At 43.9% G+C, this 20,788-nt stretch overlaps 1 protein-coding gene across 1 annotated transcript; it reads right to left on the reverse strand.

Annotated features, from left to right (window-relative positions):
* Positions 1 to 1,251: 1,251 nt before the first annotated feature.
* On the reverse strand, positions 1,252 to 20,521 carry LOC141599359 (zinc finger CCCH domain-containing protein 19-like). Its single transcript, XM_074419352.1, has 12 exons — positions 20,438 to 20,521; positions 19,712 to 20,360; positions 19,332 to 19,411; positions 18,324 to 18,514; positions 15,929 to 16,976; positions 15,710 to 15,837; positions 14,754 to 14,813; positions 14,627 to 14,677; positions 13,953 to 14,024; positions 13,116 to 13,260; positions 11,029 to 12,989; positions 1,252 to 1,363 (listed from the first exon to the last, which is right to left on the reverse strand). Exons 2-11 carry the CDS (start codon positions 20,344 to 20,346, stop codon positions 11,380 to 11,382), a joined length of 4,020 nt encoding a protein of 1,339 aa, XP_074275453.1. The 5' UTR covers positions 20,347 to 20,360; positions 20,438 to 20,521; the 3' UTR covers positions 1,252 to 1,363; positions 11,029 to 11,379.
* Positions 20,522 to 20,788: the final 267 nt, after the last annotated feature.

A 20,788-nucleotide genomic window follows, 5' to 3' on the forward strand; every position in this document is an offset into this window, starting at 1 on the left:
TATAAGGGATAAATGCAAAAGAAGTGATGGGAAGTACAATCTAATATTTTCTTGCATATTTTTATTTGACAAAAACTTGTTAATTTCCATAATTAAAATTAAGGACTTAGGTCAACGGTGTTGCATACGACTAACTACTGTTCTTCGCTCAAAACATGTTCCAAAATAAAGTACCAAATTCACGGAAAGTTTTTTTTTTTTGGTCATATGGTAATCAACCGTTCAGTTACTTTGCACGCACAAATAGGGTTATATATCCAGTTGTACCGTAAGTATTGTACAACTAAGGTATAAGAATCCGAGCTTATATGTAGTCTTTTTGAGCTAATTCAAAATTTATGTTTTTAATGTGTAAATGGATGAGCTCAATATTTTATAATAAAGGTCATATTCTTTAACATAAAGTTCAAATACTTTATAACAAAAGCGTAGATTCTACACCATATAATATACAGTATACAACTAGTTGTATAGTTCATAAATTGCTTTGCACTCAAGTATTTCATTTGTTAACAATTACTATACGTCAAAAAGTCAAACTTTCTTCTTGACTAGATAGAAAAACATGATTTCTTCCCCTTAAGATCTACAATTAACACCACACCACACTTCACTTTACATTATTTTTAACACTACCCTCATTTGATCTACTTAACCGTAATCGTCAACCACTCTTTTCCATAACAAACATTAATGATCCTTTCTAGTTTCTACCTCCCCTTTAAAACTCCGAAAATTGTCAAGGTATGGGGCATTGTCATGAGGCAAAGGTAGAGTTGAGGGAAAATAAAAGTGATAGGAGATTGAAGATGTTGGCGAGGGAGGATAAAATGAGAAGATATGTAGTCTCGAACTGAGAAGATATAAAATGATTAAGATGAGAGTGGAGATAGGTGATTGATTAAGGTTAGGGAGAAGATAAGGTTGTTGCCCGGTTGGGGTGGGAGATGGAGCGAAGAGAGAAGGTGGTCAAGTGGGGGACTAGGGAGTAGATATAAAAGATGATCTACAAGTATAAAGAAGGAAAATTGGTTAAATTAGGTACCTTCCGACAAAAAAAATCCTTCATGTAAAAGAGAAAAGCTCAAATAACATTGAACTCCGTATATGCAAGTAATGGACAAATTGCATTACTCACACCATGTTTGTTATATACACCTTATTACGGAGTATATTATATGTTGTACGCCCTTGTAAGCATACGACAACCTTACACGAGAACTTTTCAAAAGAATGTACTACAGTACGATGGAAGATCAAATTTTTAGATAGATAGATTATAGTCATAATTAATAGGCCATTGGTACAAAAACTAAATACAGTTTCTTCACCAGTGCTTGTATAGACATAATAAGCCATCCCCCTACTACTAAGTGAATAAAAATTCTCTTAGTTTTCCCTCCAAAAAGCATCTAGCTAAATAAGGTAATAAATAAAATTTTCTTTCATTACATTATTATCTTATAAATAAACTCTAATTTTATAAATAAATTCATAATTATGATTTTTTCATTAAAATAAAATAAAATTGATATTAAACTCTAAAATATAAGTTGATAAATTTTTCAGTAATGCATAATTATTACTGTAAAGAATAACTTAACACATGCTTACTATTAGCTTCGTGACAAAAAAACATTCACTAAAAAAATTCACAACTTAAATAAATTTTTTTATTAGTTTTCCATTTCAATTTTTTTTGTTTTATATCAAAATACAATGGAGTAAACTGATAAATATTAATGAGGTGCAAATTTAAAAAGTATAAATCCTCCTATATACTAAGAGAATACAACTTCTCTAAAATTTTCCCTCCAAAGTGTTCAAACTTATATATGAAAATAAATTAAATTTTCATTTATTAAACTAATTTTTCATTTAAAATAATATATACATAAAAATTGTATCTCCTATTATTTACTTCGTGACGAAAAAGAATTTTTTAAAAATAATTTGATGTAGTTAAAATATTTTTATAAAAATCACAATTCATGGAATTATTCAATTCTTTGATTAATTTTAATATTAGTTATTTTTTATAAAAATTCGTGAGATATAAATGAAAAATCTATAACTAATACACTAAAAATTAAAAGCCTTATATTTACCGCACATTTGCGCGGGATCTACACTAGTTGGTAAAACACACTGAGCAAGGTCAAAGACATCCACAGCAAGTCAACGACTCAGATAGCCTAGCCGATGCATCCCATCGGCCTGCCACATGGGTCTCGGCGTGTCAACCTGCTAGCCGGGACACACATCCGCGTACTCATATCCAAGACCCCTCGGCGGCGAGTCAACATTGTCCGCCGGCCTGCCATAGGTCCCTCGGCCGAGGGGTAGCTCAGTCTTTCCACCTGCTAGCCACTTGGCCACTTGGCCACTACGTGACAAAAGGTGAAAGTCTATAAATACTCCTCAAACTTCATTGAGGAGAGGATCCCACAATTATAACCTAAATACACTATTCATTTGGTAATATCTCCTTTATCTCTCTACAATACATATCTAGCCAAGTAACACAACTTAATCCTCTAAGTTTACTGACTTGAGCGTCGGAGTGAGTACGCTTGGCACACAGCCAAGCCCTCAGTTCGTTCATTGTTGCAGGAGAGGCCGAGAGGAACGATAGGAACAAGAAGGATTCAACTCAAGACATTATTCGACAAGCCACGGGTGGTAACTAATCACTGCTCCGGAATTACACCCGGAACAATTGGCGCCGTCTGTGGGGAAAGACACTAGAAGCTAGTCACATTCATTCCCAAACAAAAACAAAACTCAAAATAAAAACCCACCCAAAAAGCCGAGAAAAATGTCGAAACAGCAAGACGCAGTCGTGACCGACGAAACCGCGTTCTACCAAGATGACGCTTTCAACAACTCCGGAGTCATGCAGCCCTCCACCGGCGGAGTAATCCAACCGGAGTTCGGGATGCCAATAATACCCGACGCGCCGGTGCCAACCAACCAGGTCACCATCATGGGGCATGTGGTTGACGTAGCAAAGCTAAAAATGCTCCCTGGACCTAATCGAACACGCCCGCTCACACTGTCACACCGACAAGAGCGGCGGAAACCGTCCGGGATAACGGGGCCCAAAACGTGACTCCGAGAAATCTGAACGAAGCACTAGGAGAAGTTGACCCAGACAAGACGCCGGGGGAGCCCAAAGTGGGCGCGGTAGACCTAAGTCCTTCCCGCACTCGCGGGAGGACAGCGTCCCCGCCGCACGAACGAGGCACACCCCAAAGGAGCCAGAGGAGTCCGACTCAGCAGAGTTGGAGAAGGGGTCATAGTCGAAGAAGGAGCCCCTCCCGCTACGAGGGGAGAAGCCAGGGTAGGGATGCGAGGAGCCGATCGCCACGTGTCATTCAACACGTGGTCAGGCAACCCCTCAACGCCTACGTCCTAGAAGTACCGGTGCCAAATAAGCTAAAACTGCCACCCCTATCATACAAGGGGGATAGCGATCCGGCCAGGACCACCACGCCGAGGCTTTCGAGTCTTACATGTCGGTATGGGAGCACCCGACGAGGTGCAGTGCCGAATTTTTCCAACGACTTTGCATGGGATGGCTCGGGAGCTGGTACAAAGGGCTTCCCGATGGCTCGGTGTACTATTACGCCGACCTGAAGAGCGCTTTCCTAGCCCAGTACTCCTGCAACAAGAGAAGGGCCGTAGAGACCTCCGACCTCCTAACTATCAGACAGGAGGGGGGCGAGTCTCTCCGGCTACGTGAAGAGGTTTGATGGAAAGGTCCAGCAGATTCGAGAAATTAATCCCGAGCTGGCGGCCTTCGCGCTGATGAAGGGCCTCCCGAGGGGAGCCTTAAAAAACGAGCTCATCAAGAGCGGAGGCCTAGGGCCGGGACGCCGCGGGAAGGCGGCCGACCAGTGCCATCAAGGTAGAAGACTATCACAAGACCGGGTAGATCCCGGCCAAGCCGAGCACTCGAAAAGAGGAGTCACGGCGGGACGGCCCAGACGAAGAACGCCGCGACAACAACGGTTCGCGGTCCGATGGAAAACGCCGTGAGAATAATAGATCACGGTCGGACAGATCCGACCGGAGGCAAGACTCGGTGGGCGCCGGGTGGAATTCGGGAACGTACCACCAGAGGCGGTATAGTGAAAAAACCCCCTCGTCGTATCGCCCGCCGAGGTCTTCGCCCGAGCAAAACGAGGGCCGAAGTGGGAGAGACCCCCAAGACAAAAAGTGACGGTGACACGAGCCGATCGTGAGTACCACGGCCCACACCGGCCATTTAACCAACGATCGTCGCCATCGAAGAATGCCATAGAGGAACCGATCCAGGAAGGAAGCCTCGGCAAGTACGTCGCAAAAGGCCAAAAGACTGACGCTGGCAGCTCAGATAAAAAGTCCGTTTTCGAACGGATAGGAGTGATTCACGTTGTTATCGGGGGCAACGAGAACGGAGGGTCCGCTCATGGGCACAAACGACACCTAAACGAGCTATATCAGGCCATCAACTTTGTGCCCAACTCAGGGATCCCCTCTGCAAGCATCCCCGACATGACTATTGGAAGAAAGGACTACGAAGGGGTCATCGCCCCTCACAGCGACCCGCTCGTAGTCAATTTAGACATATCCAACCACCTGGTCAAGAGGTGCACGATTGACACAAAGCGCATACACGAACATCATGTTTAGAGAGTGCTTCCTCGGCCTCGGCTTTGAAGATCAAAGACTTAAGCCCCTCGCACCAACCCGCTATACTGACTTTTCGGGGCCGGCGGTACCACCGGGGTCAATTAGGCTCCGGTGAGATTCGCGAAAAGACGTCGCCCAAGAACGCCCTAGCCGAGTTTGTGGTCATCGACGGCTCGTCCGCATACAACGTCCTCATAGGCCGGGTCACCCTAAGCGAGGCCGACGCAGTGATGTCCATCCGGGCCCTAACACTGATGTACGTCTCGGACCGGGGGGAAGCACATAAGCTCGTCTCCAAAGACGAGAAGGATGAGGTGATCAACGTCCAGATAGCTGCCCGAGGATGCAACATGCAATCCCTCAAAGAGGCAAGAAAGTCCGAAAAAGGGAAGAGTCCGTCCTTGCAGCAGGAGGGCGACCAAATGGACACAGCTAGGGACTGACTGAGGAAGTGTGCCTGTAATGAGCCGTTAGGGCATCGGTAATCTCGTAAGAATTTATGTAGCCGCGGAGGTGTCCAAAATAGCTGTGGATACCCCAACGCATGTTTTCACCTAATGAGAAACCATCAAGCCTTCGATCAAAGCAAAATTTTCCCATCAGTTATCTATCAAAGAATCAGACACCGGTTCACACTGTCATACCGACAAGAGCGGCAGTCTCCATCAAGCAACCAGCGCCGTCGCAGTCACCCCAAGTAGTAGACGCCACGGCAATCACCCCAAGAGGTAGACGCCGTCGCAGTCACTCCAAGTGGTAGACGCCACGTAACACGCTATCAAGAATCAGACACCGACTCACACTGTCATACCGACAAGAGCGGCAGTCTCCATCAAGCAACCAGCGCCGTCGCAGTCACCCCAAGTAGTAGACGCCACGGCAGTCACCCCAAGAGGTAGACGCCGTCGCAGTCACTCCAAGTGGTAGACGCCACGTAACACGCTATCAAGAATCAGACACCGGCTCACACTGTCATACCGACAAGAGCTAGTCTCCATCAAGCAACTAGCGCGTCGCAGATCACCCCAAGTAGTAGACGCCACTAGCCACCCCAAGAGGTAGACGCCGTCGCAGATCACCCAAGTGGTAGACGCCACGTAACACGCTATCAAGAATCGACACGGCTCACACTGTCATACCGACAAGAGCGGCAGCCTCCATCAAGAAATTAGCGCCGTCGCAGTCACCCCAAGTAGTAGACGCCACGGCAGTCACCCCAAGAGGTAGACGCCGTCGCAGATCACCCAAGTGGTAGACGCCACGTAACACGCTATCAAGAATCGCACACCGGCTCACACTGTCATACCGACAAGAGCGGCAGTCTCCATCAAGCAACTAGCGCCGTCGCAGTCACCCCAAGTAGTAGACGCCACGGCAGTCACCCCAAGAGGTAGACGCCGTCGCAGTCACTCCAAGTGGTAGACGCCACGTAACACGCTATCAAGAATCAGACGCCGGCTCACATTGTCATACCGACAAGAGCAGCAGTCTCCATCAAGCAACTAGCGCCGTCGCAGTCACCCCAAGTAGTAGACGCCACGGCAGTCACCCCAAGAGGTAGACGCCGTCGCAGTCACTCCAAGTGGTAGACGCCATGTAACACGCTATCAAAGAACAGACGCCGGCTCACACTGTCATACCGACAAGAGCGGCAACCGTTATGAAGAACTACAGCGCCGTCGCAGTCACCCCAAGTAGTAGACGCCACGGCAGTCACCCCAAGAGGTAGACGCCGTCGCAGTCACTCCAAGTGGTAGACGCCACGTAACACGCTATCAAAGAACAGACGCCGGCTCACACTGTCAAAACGACAAGAGCGCCAGTCTCCGTCAGGAAACCAACGCCGGCTTCCCGGGTCAATCCAACAAGAGCCATCGCACATTACACTCGCAAAAACATTCAAAGTGTCTTGGAAGCGTTGAAACACAGTTGAGATACGCACTCAAAAACGGCCCCGGCCAAGCCGAGGCGAAAACAAAAAGGGCGCTCAATTAAGAATACAGGAAGACAACTCTGACAGAGATGAGATAAAGACCACGGCCGGGCCGCAGCGAAAAGAAACAATTATTATTAGAAGATAAGTTACAAGATTTACAAGTGAGAAGAATACGGACGGACAGTAGTCCCCGCGGGATAATCCGAAACACAACCTACTAAAAGTTGTACAAAAAGCAAAAGCTACAGTTATACCAAGAGATAGCGGGAAGGAAGAGCTGAGTAATTGGCCCACGGACAAACAAATCGATCTGTGTAAACTTGTTCTCATCAAGCAAAGACATGTTAGTGAGGAGTGAAACAGTCTCTTTGTAAACTTGCTCTCCTAGGCATCTTCTTTTCGCCATCGATATCGGCGGCCGCATCTTCCCCAATAGGCAACCCAGCAGCTTCTCTAGCAGCCTCAGCCTTGGCCTCGGCATCCTCAGCTGCCCTCATCCTTTCGGCCTCTTCCTTAGCCACTCTAGCCCTCTCAGCAAGAGCCGCTTTCTCCGCGGCCGCCTCCCCCTCCATCTTCGCCTTCGCCGCCTCTTTGGCCGCCTCCACCGCGGCTTTCTCCTTAGCCTCGACTCGTCATCAGCAAAGACGTCGAACCTGTCCCACGGGAAGGAGCCATCAAGAGGGAAAAGCTCCCCGATAACTTCCCTGGCAGCATCTTCGGCCAAGTCCCGGAACTCGGCGCACAGTTTGGGGAGCATGACGGTTTGGAGCATATCGACGTCCGCCTCTTTTTGCTTGATGATGGCCTCTTTGCCACGAATCAGCCCAGCCTGGGCCTTAAACATGCCCTTGTATTGATCCCTCTGCTGGAGACAGAGGTCAGCACGCTTCTGAGCAAGGCTACATTCCTCCAGCAGCTTCGCAGCTTCGGCCGCCGCAGCCTCGGCCTTGGCTCTCTCAGCAAGGACCTCCTTTTCAGCGTCCTCCCGAAGCTTTCGCTCAGCCGAGAGCGCTTTCTCAGCATCTCCCCTAAGCCTCTGCTCATTGAGGAGATTCAGCTTCGCCGACATGACCACACGCTTAGTGGCATTGCGCTCGGAAACGGCTCGAGCAATGGTCCTCTCTCGCTCCACGAGGCGAGCCCCGTAGCCACGCTCCACCTCGCCGGCTCCTTAATCGCCTTTGTGCCTTCCTCATAAGCGGGAGACGGAAGCCCTGGGGGAGGAACGGCGGTGGTACTTTGACCACCAACCTCCGGCCGGGAGAAGGAAACCTTCGGGGGATGAAGAATTGACGGTGACGCCCGATCACCGACCCGCGAAGAAACCCACCGCCTGCTGCCCAACGCGAGCAATAGCCGATCGCGGCGGGTGGTCCGCAAAAATCCGATTAAAACATCGGTACTAACATTGACTTATCGGGAACACCTAATGGCACGGCTAAATTTAAGCCGCAGGATAGACGGATACCATGTCTGGCCTTCTTGGCCGGAGAAGGCATTTCCTTGCCGACGGTAGAAGCCGTCCTTTTCCTCCTGAGATAAGGGGAGACCCCTCCGCATCGAGTCCCCCTCATCGGGAATATCAACAATCTCCACCTTCTTAGGGGAGGAGATGGGAGTTGGAACCGGTGTCGACGCCGTTTTCCGCGTCCGACGCACTACGCCGCTAACAACCCCGGCTGCGCTCCTCCTCCTTTCAAGGCCTTCACCCCATTTGCTCCATAAGGTCATTCGGCGACGCCTGCGATCATGGGCTAGAGCCTTGGGATGCAAGTTAGCAACGGTTTTATCTTTGTGCGGCCCCATTCTCGAAGAAGATCCTCGGATAGGTCCGGTCCGAAGTGGTGCGAAAGAAACAAAGCAAGAGTCAAGTAAAAGAAATAAATCGAGAGCCGAGAAAACAGGAACATTGAGAGCGGTGATGGGCCTCACACCGACCCCACTCACCTGCGCTAGGGCGGTATGAGGCCGACATAGCAAAGCGGCTCATCGAAGAATGATCTGCGTCGGGGGAATCCATCTCTTCGGCACCCCACTCCTGTCCACCTCGAAGAGCCTCATTGCCGACCTCTCGTCCTCCTTGGATGGACCCTCGGCATCCATTTTCGATGTTTTCGGGTGACCCATCCGTCATGCTCCGCCCTAGTCTCACACCGCAAATTAACCGGTCTTTGGAAGGAGCGGGCGGCGGATAGTCGTCAAGCACTTTAACGTACACCCACCGACCCGCCGGTCCCCGCAAGAGGAGACCTTGTCAACAGAGACGTAACCTTGCTCCGTTTGCACGCTGTACCATCCAACACGGCCGAGATCGATGGCCGAGATGATGAAGTCGACGGAATAAATTCACCGTCGGCGCCTCTCCCTTGAAGAGACAAAGCCAGACGAACCCAATTATAGTCCTCATGGCCAACGGGTGCAGTTGGGCAACGGCAACGTTCATAGCCTTAATTATGGCCATAACATACCCATTCAGAGGAAACCGGAGACCATACTCCAAATGCCGCATGTACACACCGGTGTGGCCTGGTGGAGGACAACAGATTTGACCGACCCTCCCGGGGATGACAATTTCGTATCCACTACCGAAGAAAAAATGGCCCTCGAAAAGTTTCTCACCAGAACAACTGGCAAGCTTATGGGACCAAACACGGTCAAGGCGAACCTTACAGGCATCACCGTGATCCATGACGTACTGCCTCTCACTAGGACGAGACCTTTCCTCCTCCTCACCAAAATCGTCACCAAAATCACCACAAGAATCTTCATCCTCCCATTCCTCCAGAATTTGAGGATCCACCTCTGGAGAAGGAGACCTAGGACCCTCCGACACAGGCCCACTAGGTCCAGCATCGGCAGAAGACATGTTCACAACAAATTACTAGCAAAGAAAAGAAAAATTCGTTTGTTTACCTTAAAAGGAAAAAGTGCTAGCCGGATCAAAAACTCTGAAGATTGGAAGAAAAAGGAAGCCCTTGAGTTTAGCAAGATGAAATTGTGAAGAAAATTTGAGAAAATGGAATTAGTGACCAAAATCACGGAAAAACTGCCCTATTTATAGGGAAAAAGCCCATAATGAAGGGCCAATCGAGCACTGACCCATGAAGCAACGGCCAATCAACGAGCAAACACGTGTCGAGCATGCAACCACGGAATGTCAATCGTCGCAACAGTTAAACGTCAATCAATGCAACAGTGACCAAGCGTCTTCAACACGCCCGTTCACATCCCTTCAACTATTCATCTTCCTCAACAAATTCCTAGGTATCTGGTCTCCGCCGGCCACCCGATCAACCAAGCTAGGAAGCACCGGCCGGGGGCAATCAAAATCAACCCAAGCACTCTCGGCCTTGGTCGCGGCGGCGCCATATTCTTTTCCACATCGAGTGCCCTTTACGCATCCATGTGGAGGGGGGATATGGTATACGGCACGGCCTAGGATATGGTATACGACACGGCCTAGCAAGAGCCACGCCGATGCACAAGAAGAAGCCGTCTGAGAAAATCTCTAAAAATTACTTGTGCGAGAATACATGCTCAACGTACATCGCCGGAGCCCATACCACGGCATAGACTACGGCGGGGGCAAATTGATGGGGCATATTCGCCGGCCGACCAAGTCAACACACTGAGCAAGGTCAAAGACATCCACAGCAAGTCAACGACTCAGATAGCCTAGCCGATGCATCCCATCGGCCTGCCACATGGGTCTCGGCGTGTCAACCTGCTAGCCGGGACACACATCCGCGTACTCATATCCAAGACCCCTCGGCGGCGAGTCAACATTGTCCGCCGGCCTGCCATAGGTCCCTCGGCCGAGGGGTAGCTCAGTCTTTCCACCTGCTAGCCACTTGGCCACTTGGCCACTACGTGACAAAAGGTGAAAGTCTATAAATACTCCTCAAACTTCATTGAGGAGAGGATCCCACAATTATAACCTAAATACACTATTCATTTGGTAATATCTCCTTTATCTCTCTACAATACATATCTAGCCAAGTAACACAACTTAATCCTCTAAGTTTACTGACTTGAGCGTCGGAGTGAGTACGCTTGGCACACAGCCAAGCCCTCAGTTCGTTCATTGTTGCAGGAGAGGCCGAGAGGAACGATAGGAACAAGAAGGATTCAACTCAAGACATTATTCGACAAGCCACGGGTGGTAACTAATCACTGCTCCGGAATTACACCCGGAACAATTTACTTCGTGACGAAAAAGAATTTTTTAAAAATAATTTGATGTAGTTAAAATATTTTTATAAAAATCACAATTCATGGAATTATTCAATTCTTTGATTAATTTTAATATTAGTTATTTTTTATAAAAATTCGTGAGATATAAATGAAAAATCTATAACTAATACACTAAAAATTAAAAGCCTTATATTTACCGCACATTTGCGCGGGATCTACACTAGTTGGTAAAACAACTAAATATAATTTCTTCACCAATGTGTCAAGTACGACGACTGGCAAAAGTCCAAATACCTAATCTGACAAAATCTAGACACTGGTTATTGTAACTACTGCAGCATGTACCTACGCCTACAAAATCCACCAAGAAATTGTGGTAATGAAATCGCTCATGCCACAAGGTATCATGCTGCAGTGTCCAATTTCGGGGAGATAATAAGCCAGACAAGAGGAGGGGCGATCCTATATTCCTATTATATAAGTTCGTGAGCTGCATCTCCACCCTATGCCCACCCTACGTTGCAAAAGACTGTACAAAGAAAAGGAGATCACCTATCTGAGGCTGCTTATATTCAAGCATGCATATAATTACAGGAAGCACCCTTCTTGCAATGCCCACTTTCATGGAATTTGCACACACCTACTACTCCGCTATATGATGACTGTCTGTTCTGCGTAGTTCCCCTTGAATTATGATTCTGGTAACCTCCTTGACCGGGTGTGCTCCCTTGTGGGCTCACCTGACTGCGGTTAGTGCTTCCACCTGCCCCTGAACAACCCATGGTTGTGGTCCTACCGGGGGTAGACGTGGAGCCTGCTTGTTGCCTAATATCAGCTCCTGTGGGTGGTCCGACCCATACCATATTTGGATTGTGGTCAATTCCCTGCGCGGATGTGTTCCGTGGTGGGGCCACCCCACCAGGGTTAGTACTTCCACCTGACGGACTGGGCCCCACTCCTGAACAACCCATGATTGAGGTTCCACCAGGCATAGCTGCTCTTGTTGGTGGGCCGGCCCATACCATGTTTGGAGTCCCTAATTGCTGCTGTTGACCACCCCATGTCCAGTTGGTCGAAGCAGATCCCCATGCATTTTGAGCGGGCACACCTGCATGTCCAGCACTATTAGATGGGGTTTGATTACTTACAGAAGGAGCTGTCAACTGACCATAACTGACTTGTGAAGCCACAGTGTTCGGATTGTTTGGTACCATGCCGGCTTTCATAATTTCTGGTCTTGCCACATGAGCAACTGACTGGTTATGGGCATAGACAGAAGGATTTTGCTTGGTGTCAGGCTGTGTGACAATTGATAAGCTTTGTCCTGAATTTGATTGGCTCATCAAGGAATTAGCCGCAGTCAATGGTTGATTTCCCGTCTTTAAGCTGTTAGTGATGCCCAAAGACACATTTGACCTAGGGTCAGAAGGACACGTCGGAGTAGAAGGTAATCTCTCTATTCCTCCTCTTACTTGACTAGAAGATTGGAAAGAGCTTCCCACAGTTGTCGGAGGATGGAAACCAGTCCCAGAACTGTGGGAGTTTATTGAGGTTTTAGACGACTCATTCTTTATCGATGACGCAACAGTTACAATTGGTCCTACCGAAGGCACTTCCTCGTCAAACTTTCCAGCCAAAATGTTGGTTAGAAGGCTAGAATCACTTTCACTTTGTGAGATCTTCCATACTCTCAATTCAGGTGGAAAATACCCGGCGTCACTCCATTTACGAAGCTGAGTTATGGAGAAGGGCCCTTGAACCTTTCCAGTCGGATCTCGGTAATGCCACATTTTTTCGGTCTCATTGACTTTTGAATCTTTTTGACCTGCCACACTAGATATACGAGGAGGTTCCAACATAGTAGCAACAGGCAGATCAGATCGTATCCCAGAATGATCAGTTCGTATCCTCGACTCAGAAGTCAACCTTGGCTTTTCCGAACTGTTTGACATAGGTGTTCCCTTGTCTACCCCATTACTCAAAGTATGTTCACGAGTTAGAGAAGTGAAAGACGAGTCTTCCCTTCGCACTTGAAAAACCTTGCCTAGCGAAGTGCTGTTTGGTTCTGGTTTATTGTTTGGAGATCTTGCGTTAGCACTCCACGAATCACTAGAAGCATGTGATGACAGATAGTCCCTACCCTTTCTTTTGAATCCAGTTTCTCTTTGCTTTGTATCACTAACTGCATGAAAAGAGACGGATGATTTATATATTTAGCATTCTAATATATTTATTTTGGAAAGAACCAATTTCATATATAATGGTGATTGCAGAAGTCTTGTTTATAGCTCGCAGACAAAGAACAAACCTTGTCTAGGACTGTCCATTTCATCTTCAGATTCGCTACTTGAATCCATTTCCAAATCTGCATGTACTTTCGGAATTTCAGCTAACCTTCGCTGGCGTTCTTCAGGTGTTTTGAAAAGCTGCAATTTTTCTACACATTCTCTGAGTGTATACCCAAGTTAAGAATTATATTTTGTACTCAAGAGAAAAATCAGAGCAAATGGTAAACCACTCAACTATACTTTTTCCTTTAATTTGGTTAAATATGGAGACATGGAGTGATAATTTTACTCCCTCCATTTCATCGAATAAGCCTCATTTGACTTTTTATCGAGATGAAAAAAGTCAACGAGTTTACTCGTTGGACTACCGAGTATTGGAGGACTAACGGTACCCATATTCATACTACAATTCTCTGTCTAAACGGCTAAACCAAGTTGCTTCATTACATACTAGGTCCCATCAAGCCCTAACAAGACCACCCACTACAACCAATAAATTCCAAGGCCATATCTTATTTCAACAGCGTAAGTTACATTCCTTTGAAAAATCTTCTAACGCCGGTACCAGAAAACTACTATGGTATAAAATTTAAGAATGCAATTTTAAATGCACACAAGAAAAGTGAAAAAAATTACCGTTATTTCGAGTTAAGTTTACAAGGTAGATTTTTTCCGACTATAGGATCTACACACAATAGAACACTAGAATATACCTGACAGTGTGCAACGCGAAGAATGAATGCCATTCAACTCTAAAAAAGTATACCCATAGAGACCCAACATAGCAAAACAACTTTCACAGCAGAAAAAAATGTGCAAATCAGACATTATCATCTTTGGTCGATGACAAAAGGATATTCCTTTTTACGCCCTTTCTCACTAGCTCGATCACGAAGATGAGTAAGCCTCACTATTTCTGCTTCAAGCCACTGAAAAAGACATTAAAAGCTACCGGTAAGCTCAAGGAAATGAAACCCTAGGAGAAAGAGGCACATGAAGAGAAAGCCAGAAAACAGCCAACAGATAAATGGATCCCATGATGGCCAACAGATTAACAAATTGCATAACTACGATTGTTGGGGGGGGGGGGTGGGCTGGGAGATGGGGAAGTAGAAGAATGGAAGGGAGACTCAGGCATATCGATTAGGAACAATGCATCATAAGTATAAAGCGGAAACAAGAATGACTGAACTCAAATCCCTTGAGTAACTTTTATGGAACAAAATACATGACGAAAGAACTCTAATCTTGAAGCCACACATCCAATTTTCTTGCTAGTTCAGGAGCAACGTATAAACATGGTTTTCCTATAGCAAAAAGCTACTTGGAGGACATCGTGAATGATGAAACAGCATTTCCCTTTACCCTCTTTCGACAATTAGGAAGCAACTAAAGCACTGAAAAAGCATTGAGCTCACAGCTAGTTGTTCATTTGAAAATTGGTAATAAGTCAACAACACAGTTACAGAGGCACGGCACCCCAAAGCAAATTCTTTACATACTAAAATCAACTGAGGGGGAAAAATCTTACATCAACTACTCTAGCTTCCTGAAGTTCCCTGGCTTTTTTCTCAATATCACCCTGTAAGAGCACATTCATCTCAGCCTCATATATAGTCAATGCAGATGAGCTCTCGACTTGATAACAATTTCCTTACCACAGTCATCCGTTTGATAAGTCCACATTTGACACTCTGACGTAGTCGCTTACATTCCTCCTACATGAGAGCAAGATAGAATTTTCACTGTAATCAAGTTACATTCCCAACCAACTTACTCCATATTCATAACAGAATACAGCCATTTAAATTTCAGGAATAATATACAAATATTCATTTCATGAATGTACAGCCACAGCCACATCAAGACAATTTCAGATGGCATACATCGTAAGCCTACATCGGGAGATTGATAGACCCCTGTCACCTAGCTCAGTATTCCGAAGAAGTGAGATCGTTCAGTGAGAATTATTCTATCTGTAGTTAGAGAAAAACAAAATAGCTTTTTGCATGTCCACAAAAGCACATTGGTCAAACTGAAAACTACTAGTTAAATTAACATGTTCATTTTTTTGTTGACAATTTTCACTGTGAAAACAAGTGCAGATGCAAGTTTGACTTGGTTGAATTTTTAAGAAGCGGAACAGCAGTTTACACAGACCCTGTCGTGTTTAATATTACAGTCGGTCTCTCTTAAGATACACATATCCGTCTTAAGTTAAAACGGGTCAAAGAGCACCCTACTTGGACAGATGGGACAAGCTTTTTGCTAGTTTCTAGACATTCTGGTTTTGTCTCATGTATCCTATTTAACCCGTTTTAAGTTTAAGACGGATATGCCCGTCTTAAACAAGAATTTGTGAAAAATTATTTTACTATCGGAAAAAGGGTAAATTACAAATACACAGGTTCCAGAGAGGGTTGATCAAGTGGAAATGTTGAATTTGTTAATCCTCCTCTACATTTTAAGGAAATGTTCCACAATAGGGCAGGAGGCAGACATCATTGCCCTTGTCATGTTTTTCACATGCAGGATAATGGCTAGTTTTTTCCATTGTTCAGAAATAAAGAAAGAAGATTAACTGAAAATCAGAAAAATGCTTTTTAATTATGACCTCAGAAAAATCTTGATTGGAAACTAAATCCATTGATATGGTCTCCATCTTGTCCAAGTTCAAGATCTGTAGCATCACTTTTGTTGTCCTTTTCCCCACTTTATAAAATTCAGCTGCTTTGCTCGTACCTAGTCAGAAACAATCTCAAATACTTTATACTGATGAACGGATATATATTTTAAAACAAGAATCATCCTCATGAAATGTAGTACTCTATACCAATTATCTGCACAAGCCTGTAATTGTCCTGATTCCGCCCGCTGCAGGGAATTCTTATTCGGACAAAAGACCCAACAACTTTGTCATGGAATATTTCGGGTTTTTTCAGAAGTGCTTCCACTAAATTACGGTGTAGGAAAATTAAGTTAATGTTATGCATATCAATAGCAGCATTGTCATCAAGGATTGACTGAGGCCTCCTTTCTTCTCCTCTTTTATGTTGTTTTCGCCCCCTTCTTTTTCTACCGCCCTGTAGTGAATCAGTGTCATCACTAGCATCCAGTTGCTCCATTTCTGTTTCAGCACTTCCTTGATTATCAGCAATATCCTTTAAAAATAAGTGTGATTCAAGCAGCTTCAACATCTCAAAATGGCCAACTTGTGACTTGCCAAAGATCTTCTGCAGCGTAGAATCACATATAATTTTGCTCTTATGGCGTGGATCGCGGAGTTTATTTCTTTTAATATATTTTAGTAATAGACCCTGTACATCAAACTGATTTAAGACAGATTGGTTGCCATTTCTCATGTGCTTGACAAACTCCAATAGTTCCTTTGATGCCCACTCGGCATTGCCTTCAGCACAATCATCAGCAGCTACATAATTTCCACCTTTAGAGCGGGACTTTGACAGCGTTCTTCCTTTTTTACCCCTCCTACTATTACTATCTGGGGAAGAATGATCTGAATCTGAATTTACATTATTGGTCTGAGATTTTATCCTCCTCCTAGACTTTCTTTTCCCAGATCTTGCATCATTCTCCGAAGAGCCTTCAGTATCATAATCTACAGATACAGAATTTCTCTTTGAATCCTTCTGTTTTGAGTCACTCAATTCTAAATGACCAAGGGAACTCTCAGAATCACCTCCTGCATCAATATTGCCTTCATGTTTCTTAATTGATGTCTGCCTCCTGCCAGAATCTTTCGATGGATGTTTTGCCTGTGATAGCTCATCAGAAGTAATGCATAACTTCTCCTTTTGTTCTAACCAGTAATCCTTGAACAGATACTCCCAGCTGCTTGTATCACTAAAAATATCCTGGCCCTGTAACAAGATTAACAAAGAGTGAGTTCAAATAAAAATAATCAAGGCCTTCATTTGTCAAATTTTGTCATTGCTTTAGAAAAAGATGCAGATACAATTTTCAACTGCTATTCCGTTTGATCCAAAATACTTGGATCATTTTTGAGATTTACATGTATATTAAGTTCATTTAACTCTCATGCGAGTAACTACGCGTATGTCTTTTTTTTGGTAGTATTAAATAACTTGCAATTAGATACCCTTTCCATTAGTTGTTTAAAAGATAAATGCTTTCAAGGATAAATAAAGGGTATAAAGATAGGGGTCTTGACTCTTGAGAGCACAGAGAAATACAACGACAGGTATTTTGGAGCAAAAAAACATTTCTTGTAATTTATCTCAAGCTTCTTTGCCAACAACTTCCGCTTTCAATGTCAAGATACACCAAGAGAAATAAATGCGCAGCATCAGGAGAGCAGTCACACCATACTCCATATGTTTGTAGAATTAAAATAGTTGTCCAAAACTAGTAACCTCCAAATCACCATTATGATGCGGCTACTGAATTATAGATCAATGTTAACCTCACCAATGTTAGGTGGTATCAGCAAAATGAAGACCATAACCAAAGCTGATGCACAACCAGCAAAGGAGAGGCTGCTGTTTCTGATGAGGTGGACCGGATGGAATGGATGACTGGATAATATTGAAGAGAAGAAGAAGAAGAAGGCTTGAAGCTAAGAATATTTCTTGAACATTTACACTTAAAGCAAGAAACAGAAGGGTGTTTCTAGTGTAAAACTGAGGAATCTATGGAAGTTAATTTACAGGTATGTCAACACTCCGAAAAATGAGGTTCTGTACAAAATATCCGTATAATTGAAACAAAAATAGAGCCTGTTCAGTGCTTCATGAGAGAACATCTGCCGTATTGGATACGCAGAAAATTATTCTTTTCGTAAAGGTGCAAGCCGTGCCTAGTGAATATTCTGCTAATGTAAGATCTATGACAGGTAAACATAAGCAAACTTAGCCCTAGGTAAATAGAGAAGACAAAACAATCAATTTTCTATCGAGAATGGGAGTATATTAATCAATTTTTTATTTTGAGTGAAAAAAGAAAACTCCGCTTTCAACCACGGGTGACACCCATAGTTTCATGCAAAACTTCCCAGTATTTTTTTGAGCATCATTTACATACTCTTTATATGGAAAATGCATCATTGTTCATAATTAAAGCAGCAGTAAAAATCATATCGAATCAGAAGGATAGTTGTATCAATAGGCAGAGATCGCAGTAAGTCAGAAGAGCAAAAGAAGAAAACAACCGCACACATGAACTTAAAAAACGTCAAATTGAACATGTACCGTTTCATTGTGTTCACAATTTTCAATTGCCATTATAATTTTCATGCATGACTCACAAAATCCTTTGTTTCTTCTAATTGAAAACATAGAACTGATAGCAGCATCTTTACTGCAAGTTCTGCAAAGAGAGAACTGACAGGTATAACACATAAAATAAGCATTCTTCCCACATTGATTGCAGAGATGCCAACCTGAAAATGAAGAAGCAAAAAAAGAAATCAATCCTTGTTGTCAACGTTAGAAGGTGTAAATGCTTAATAGAGATAATCATGGTGACAAGTAAAGAAACAAGAAGTACTTCAGAATCAAACTGTTCAGAGCTAGAGCAGCTAAATAAAATTCCGCTAAGCAAAACCAATTACTTCGTATTAAAGTATCTTAAATGATCTTTATACACTGAAATAAAGCCAACAAGGATATAGATTCGATTATCTAAGTAATTTTACAACTTGAACACATTTTCTTTGTTTAACAGCTTCACTAATCAATCATTTACTCCATATCAGTATTTCTAGTTAAATGAGGAAAATGCAACTAATTTTCTAAGTGATGAGATCAGTTCCATGACTAATTCACATTAATTACATGTCTACTTATCCAATGACCGGAGACAACAACACGCATCCGTCATGACCTGGAAGTTTTAATTCCATAAATACCGGAAGTTAGCAGTTATTAGCTGATCAACAAATCGGGAAATCAAATCATGACTACTAATGCAACCTGAATCAATGAACATGCTAGATTACTAGGACAATGTTACGAAAAACTCCATCTAGTAAGCGTTGGATTCGAACCCACTTCAGGCACATTCACATAATGCCTCACACCAACTGCTAACACAGTTACACTTTTCAGTATGCATGCTCCAAAGTCCGAACAATAAAGAAGACTATCTAATCACATATCCACCCTAAATCAGAGATAATACCAAGTTAACCGGCAATTAAAAAAAAACACGATACAGCAAGCTACAATGTCGATATAAGCGGAAAAATGCAAGCATACCACATGTCCAGTGGTCATTGGTATTGAAAAACTCCTCATCATGATCAATACAAGAAGGATGATATGCCTTAGGGCAGCCTCTGGAATGTCAACATATAAATTTAAAATGAATTAGCATATTACTACGCAAACATAAAGTACTAATTTCAGTGTCAACAAAACAAGTCCTTAAATCACTACCCAAAATCTATCTTTATCTTCGTACTCAAAATGATTCTTAATGTTCCGAAAATATTGTTACTTAAGGTAATTTATCCCAGAGTCACAAAAACACTCCATAGTAACGCAGAAACCGCTCATTTCAACAAGTCATTGGTCTCGACTCTCGAGATAAGACCGAAATTGAGGACGGGGATAGAGTCAGTGTAATGCAGCAATACCTGCGATCACATAAAACAAGATCCCCACCATCAAGGCAAATGAAACAAACATCCTCCCCTACAACCGCAGTCACAGCCTTCGCATTCCGCCCACGCTTCCTCTTCCCACCACTACATTCCTCACTGTCCTTCGTCTCCGTTTCCAGGTCCATTTCAATGTCAGTAATTGGTATTTCCTCCTTAACCGTTGATTCATCGTCTTTCGTCACACTCACACTAGTTGAATTCTCCATTTCCTTCCCTTCCTCCTCGATTTCCACATCATCTTCATCGTTTTTTCGACATTTTTGCTCACTAACATTCGCATTTTCGCCATTTTTTTCCTCTTTGAGAACCACAACCTTGTCTTTCTCAATAACCTCCTCATTTCTTACATGCATTTCCTGATTAACATTCGCATTTTCGACATTTACGTCATCATCACTTTCTTCTTTCAGTTTATCGACATTTTCGACTTCGTTTTCGCAACATACAATCTCAATTCCGGCATCGGCATCCGAAAAATCACCACTTACCTCCACAACTGACACATCCGCCTCACTGCTCGGTTTCGATTCGTTGCCGCCATTTTCGACCAATTTACCGCGAAATTCAACTTCCAGGGCTTCATCGGCGACATTTTCAGCGTCATCCATTGATGAAGAATCACCTGAAAGATTAAGGAAATAAAAATGGAGAGAAATTGGGGATTATTATTATCTAAAATGAAAAACCCTAGAATTATACAAGTTTTTTCGTTGATGTCGTTTCGTTATCGCTCCCCGAAGTGAGGGACATGCTCGTTTTTAGCCTTCTGTTACACCATTTGATTTTTTTTTTCTCGTTTTGAATAGTCAAGTGGTTCGTCTCTCAAGCGTTTGATTGAACACCAATACACCATCGAATCCTCATATTAATGTTCGTGGTTACTCATTTATAGACGAGTTTTACTTTTTTATGTATTTTTTTTTCATTATGTTTTTGTAATATACCCTTTGCCTAATTCTCTCTAACTCTCCAGTTCTCCCCCTCAGAAAATTAATCAAATCTACAAAATTAATCAAATCCGTCAAATTACACAATTATGGATGTTAATTC

This window comes from Silene latifolia, chromosome 9, assembly GCF_048544455.1.
Source record: "Silene latifolia isolate original U9 population chromosome 9, ASM4854445v1, whole genome shotgun sequence".
In the NCBI taxonomy this organism is placed as follows: Eukaryota; Viridiplantae; Streptophyta; class Magnoliopsida; order Caryophyllales; family Caryophyllaceae; genus Silene; species Silene latifolia.